This window comes from Dipteris shenzhenensis, chromosome 26, assembly GCF_047967505.1.
Source record: "Dipteris shenzhenensis isolate YYH24624 ecotype China chromosome 26, Dip_SZ_1.0, whole genome shotgun sequence".
NCBI classification, from domain to species: Eukaryota; Viridiplantae; Streptophyta; class Polypodiopsida; order Gleicheniales; family Dipteridaceae; genus Dipteris; species Dipteris shenzhenensis.
The window spans coordinates 4,034,796-4,040,795 of record NC_141621.1 but is presented as its reverse complement, the minus strand read 5'-3'; the positions used below and the strand labels follow the sequence as shown (position 1 = coordinate 4,040,795).

Sequence of the window (6,000 nt, the reverse complement as noted above, 5' to 3'; positions counted from 1 at the left end):
TAGGTCTTCCAAGGTAGTTTCGCTGGCGATACTACCTTAGACAACACTTTAAAAGTGACATAACTTTCACATCCAATGTCCAAATAGTCATTTAGCCACTGAAATTGATCGGAAAATTCCATTTGAGCACACGTAGGGGGTTATATTTTACAAAATCTTGCATATACTACCTTAAATCTTGCATATATTTTATGAGAGTAGATACATAAGCCCAACGGTTAATACTTATTTATAGTACTTTTAACTTCTTTAGAACATATCCATAAATGTCTTGTTATTTACGCTTTAAAAACACTAGAAATCTCTTGTCATATTGACATATATGTGTTTAATAAGTAATTATATATGTATAACGTTATTACATTGAGAGTGATTGTGAGGGATGTTTCTTAAAGAAATTATTTTTTAACACTCTTTTTACATAATAAAATGGGTACAAAGGATGTCTATGAACAAGAAAATTTATGTTATGTGAAACTGAATGAGTGACTATTTTGTATATATATATGATAAAGCGATCTAGTTCTTGTGAAAATAAAAGTGTAAAAACCATGTTTCCTAAAGAAATACCGTCTCTTGAAAAACACGCTCGAATAAAGCTGCTCATAGGTTTCTGCTCGTACAAATGACGCACCCCAAATCGAGGACCTAACACATAGCTGGAACAATTGGGTATCCACAATGTGCTAGTGCAAAACATTCTGCAAGACGCCCAACCAAAATGATGGATCAAATTAAGGCTTGAATTCATGTTGATTAACTTTTTCCTCCACAGATTAAGCCCTATTTGGCCTTTTCGTTAGCACAATGCTCCAAGCATGGGAAAGCTTGCCCTCCCGACTCCTAACTTTGCAAAAGACATCAACTGATCATCCTCTCATTTCTGTCCCATTTCTGTACGCAATCACATTGCATGAACCTGGGCTTGAAAGGTAGATCTCAATTACAAGTAACACATAAGCCATTGATCATTTCGTGTCTGTTGCATGGTGCAAATACTTGAAAGACTGTTTTATATGAATGTGGAAAGTGCATCAAATTTGAAACACACACCTATCAGAGGTCCTTTGTAGGGAATCCTGGGCACATCAGAGATGAAGCAAGGAATGCTGTGCACTCGAGATATAAAACCATAGAATACTGGAAGACCGACGAAACCGTAGAAAACGAGCAGAATCTTCCAGAAGGTGAAACCTCACAAGAATCTTTGCAAACGTTGAACAGAATTCGTGAGAAGATATGCGCGCGCCATACCAATGAGAAATTCACAAATTTTCAAATAAAAGGAATGATCCATTTTTCTCTTTGAGGCCGAAAAGTTTAGTAAGCCGTTTAACCCATGTGTTATGCATAAATTTTAAAAAAGACCCGTGCGCGCTTTATTTAGTCTACACAAGAATGAGAACACAGTAACGGACGAGCTGTTTCTCTGTTCTTTTGGATTGCGCCAACAAACAACATGAATGCCAATCTTGTCAACCAGAGAGAGAGGTACTTTGGAATCGATTGCTTTGTTTTACAGATGCATCCATCGTTGTTAGACGAAGCTCCAATCCATTGCATGAATTGCAGCTTGACGATGCAGGATCCATCGTGCTCTTTGATATCGTGCTTCTTGATAGCACACAGATAGACAGCGAGCTCCATTGCACTCATTAATCAACGTTTTCTTTTCAGATTGCGACTCCTTAACTCCAAGCTATGCATTGCTGCCAATTCCGACTGTTCCCAGCCGATTCTTTCATCACAGATTTCTGCAGAATGTTCGAAGTTTGAGGATACAGAAATGGCTTCTACCGAACCTGTCCTATGTTTTCCAGATTCTGCTGCACACATTTCCGCGCTTCCTGTTCCATGTTTCGATCCGAAATCGGGTGAATGTGGATTGACGGGGAGCCAGACTCGACAATGCGATCCCGAAGGTGACGTCTTTACTATGCTGGAAGTAACAGGTGAGGCCGTCGTTGCAAAACCGCGCTCCGGGAAGACTAGAACTGCCGGTCCACAGATGTTTCGGCACAGGCTCCCACGACGGACTACACATTCAAACGATGAGCCAGTTTTAGCTGTTCAAGAGGATTTCCATTCTAATGAGCATGATGATGAAGACTCGGTCAACCAGATAGAAGCAACGGAATCGCCGATCAAAAGTCACTTAGCCACGGTCGGAAGCAGTTATGCGAACACCACAGATGAACTGGAAACCCCTCGTTGCACTGAATTTGATGATTCCATACTTGCAGATGCAAAATCGGACGAATCATCGGAAGAAAGCGAAGGACAAAATGTGACAACCGAGATACACAATCAGGAAACGTTGTTAGACGGTATCATTCCCGAGCTCCCCGAAACTGACACTGCATGGGACATTTCTGCCATTTCTTCCGACGTATGGAAAACCGAAAGCACGGCTAGTATTGGAGAAGTTTTCATTGGGTTACAGGAGGATACTATTCCAGAGGAAGAGCATCTGGCTTCAAGTGGTCATACTGCTCAAAAGCAGAGCACTGAGTCTTGCATTAGTGCCCGAGATGGATACGAAGAGGAAGAGTCTGGAAATAATCAATTGGCAATTCAAGCGGAGACAAGTTTATCAGAATCGCCTTCCTCTTCTCCGTTGCAGAAAGAAACAGAGGTCTCGTTAGATTGGGGGACACCTGACCAATATACAGAGAAAGCGCGAACGCCTGGGGAGGTTGCAAAGGATGGCATGAATGGAATTGTTCGTAAGACTCCTGATCACAGAAACTCCGCATGCCTGTCAATAGGACAAGAAGGCCAATGCGGGAGCGGTGACTGTGATGGTAGAGAGATCAAAGCCACTGGAGACTCTAAAATCGGAACTAACATGGAGAGGGAATCGTTTATAGACGATATAAAGCAAAAAAGTGACTCCAGACTCAAAACCCTGGGAGTGGTATAACAAGTGAAAATGTTTCAATAATGCATCATAACACCTTTCTGTGATTCCCAAGGATGACTGTTACTAAAATGATTTCGTCTCATTATTTTTCAGCAACATCAAGAAGCGAGATAAGATGTTTCACAGCAAGCGAGATAAGATGTTTCACAGCTTGAAGATATTAATCTACACTCACTGTGATGATCAACTTGTCTATTTTTGTCATCAGGGCTCCTTCCATTTGGATTTTGTCGCCAAGGTTGATGTAGAAAGCTTGAAAACAGAGTAATTCCCTTTCCATTAATGTAGACATTTATCCATCTTTATCAAGTACTTCTTGGTCCGGCCGGAAGCCAATTTACTAACATCTACATAACAGTAAGCAAACATGTATGCTGCACCTGCTATTGTCTATGAATGTATGCTCTGGTTGAATTGCTATTTGAAAGGCAACGACCAAAATGGGACACAGCTGGCCCAATCTATTTGACGAAGGGAGTCAGAGGCGCACGACTGGCACAGACACCAAGGAACACATCATTACACCAATTGACAAAAAAGTCAATCAATTGGATCAAGGGCACCGTCGAAGGCAAGGCACAAAGGATACCTTGGGGCGAAGTCTGTCAGCTTGGACTGAAATGAAGTAAAGGCGCTTACTCTTGACAAGAGCAAGACAAACCATTGTAAATGTGGTGGGTAGTCCCCACCGTGAATGTCAGACCTGAGTCTTGTATATAATTGTCTAGAGTCCTAGGAGTTAGGGTCTTGTATATATGGGTCTAGAGTCATAGGAGTTAGGGTCTAGAGTCCTAAGAGTTAGGGTCGTTCTTGCAACATAGGTACTCTCGTGTGTATGGAGTGCAGTGCAGAGATGCTTGTAAAACAAGAAGTTTGGCCAAGTAATAGAAAGGCTTCTTGAAGTCAATGATTGCAAGCTTTCCTTCCATCTCTCTTTAAGCATTCAATTTGCAGCAATAAGTGTGGGGCTAGTTGGAAACAAGAAAAGCCAACTGTTGAATTGGTCTTAGTGACAGAGGATGGACGGCCAGGGGGATGGACGATGACACAAAACAAGGGAGATTACAGAGATTGAATAAACACATATGCGGAGGAGTGTGAGAGAACAGATGAGATGACAGAGGGTGCTGTTTAGACTTAAAAAGAATAGCTGAGCTATGATCTCACTGATTGTTGCAGTTGAGAGTTGGAATATATATACACATATTTCCCCTTGTGCATCCCTTCCATAACCTTTTTTTCTACCCTTTCATGTTATGCATCCTGATCCTTTTTTTTAACTTTTGTATTTTCTTGTAATGTTTTCCTGGAAGTGTTTCGTATGCTTGATGTCTGGAGTCCTAGGCATCGTATGTAAAGTGTGGGACTTTTTGGCGCAGCACTCCACCATAAGGCTCTTGACATGCTCTGCTTGGGACACTCTTGCAAAGATCATATTTCACAGATAATTTTGCCTCAAAATTCTCTTACATTTTATGGAAAAATCATCTTTGCATATTCTAGAGTAGTCTCTTTCAGACACTAAAAATTATTATACTTAATCTAAGTGTACCACATCAATATATCAAATCTCACATTGTGGGAGTGATGAAATATACAGGCTAGAGAATGTTCAAAAACTGGACATGAAGCTTCAGCAGTTAGAACAGACTCTTGACCCTCCGACATGTTCCTCCCAATGTTTATTGTCAGGAGGGAGTAACGGCATTCTGACAGCTGTGTCCTACTTGAGGTACATTTTCTCTTTTTGCTCATACAATCTATGCTTGGCTCATGTATATATGTTGCGCTTTATAAACCTTGAGTTTTTGAGTCTCCAAGTTGTCAGTCAAAGCTTGCGCTTGGATTTCAAGTTCACTATTGTATTTTCTTAACATGCTGCATGATTTAGCCAGATTCACAGTGTAATTTCCTATACTTTTGAATGGATTCTACATGGAAAGGAAAGAGAGGAAGAAATGGAGGAGACAACAAATTCTTAAAAAAACAATGGAGAAGCTAGACCTGAGTGACAATCAATACAGTAACAAACACATTCTTCGGAACATCCGCCTTGGACCCAGTGCACGCTATTTCACTCTCACGGTATAATGCTTCCCATCCTTCTATTTTCTTAAGGAAGGTTAAGTGTCTGGATTGTCTTTAGTCTATATTATACCATGGAAGCATTTTTTACTTTTCCTCGAATTTTGTTTGTAGCCCCCTATCCCAGGTGTATATTGTCTTGCTTATGATTTATTATTAATATTATTTATGTGGGATCCACTCTTGCATTTCTATATGACTTATGTTGCACTTAATGTGCATTTTCTTACCGTATGTTTAATACAGGGCTTTAATACTGCATTTTCTCACGTGGACTTTAATAGAATCATATCATTAACCATATGAAGTCTGATTTCCATGTAAGGAAGGATTCAAGCGTTCGGGTTAAAAGGGTGAGAGACTACCTTTGTTTCAAGCATACAAGTCAAAAGCAAGATAGTAAGCAAGTTGCAAAAGTAAGACATTTCTGTCAGTAGTGAACATCAAAGGTGTCAGAATCGAATTATGCCTCATATACTGTTAGAGACCTATAATTCTTGACCCTTGGTCCTCAAAAAGGTCTCTTGTCTAACCTGAGTTGCTCTTGAGACAGCTCAAACATGGTCCCAAAATTATGTGTGATAGGGATGAGCTGTATCCAATAGTCATGAGTGTTTACCCATTAGTGACAAAGCCTCCTAGAAATATAGAAAACAAGCTTCCAGAATGCCGCTAGAGTATGCACCTTTTTTCTTTCCCTAGGAAAAGTTAACCTATCACTATGCACAAGGGATAGGACGGGCTACATGTAGTCTTCTTTACAAGCTTCAGCTCATTGCTTGAGATAGCCCTAGAGCAGGCACTATTAGCCAATCTGGAGGACTAAATAACCATTGAATTCCTTGATCCTTATAATGTAGGGAAAGTACCGAGTGCGGCAAGTGCTCCTTCTGATCTCCACCCGCGGCAAGCGCTCCTACTGATCTCCACCCCGTAGCTTTGCTTCACCTAAAAGCTCAATATGAATACGTCCTAGACTCAATATTGGTTCA

The 6,000-nt window shown here is 40.7% G+C and overlaps 1 protein-coding gene across 1 annotated transcript in view; it reads left to right on the top strand.

The window, feature by feature from the left end:
* The first annotated feature begins 1,403 nt into the window (after positions 1–1,403).
* The window catches only part of LOC147884554 (uncharacterized), a 122,980-nt gene continuing 118,383 nt past the window's right edge, over positions 1,404–6,000 (top strand). The window contains exons 1-5 of the mRNA XM_087398007.1: positions 1,404–1,491; positions 1,678–2,917; positions 3,132–3,187; positions 4,524–4,655; positions 4,867–5,008. Of these exons, the coding sequence (XP_087254133.1) occupies positions 1,460–1,491; positions 1,678–2,917; positions 3,132–3,187; positions 4,524–4,655; positions 4,867–5,008 (1,602 nt within the window). The 5' untranslated portion in view covers positions 1,404–1,459. The remainder of the gene's footprint in view (positions 1,492–1,677; positions 2,918–3,131; positions 3,188–4,523; positions 4,656–4,866; positions 5,009–6,000) is intronic.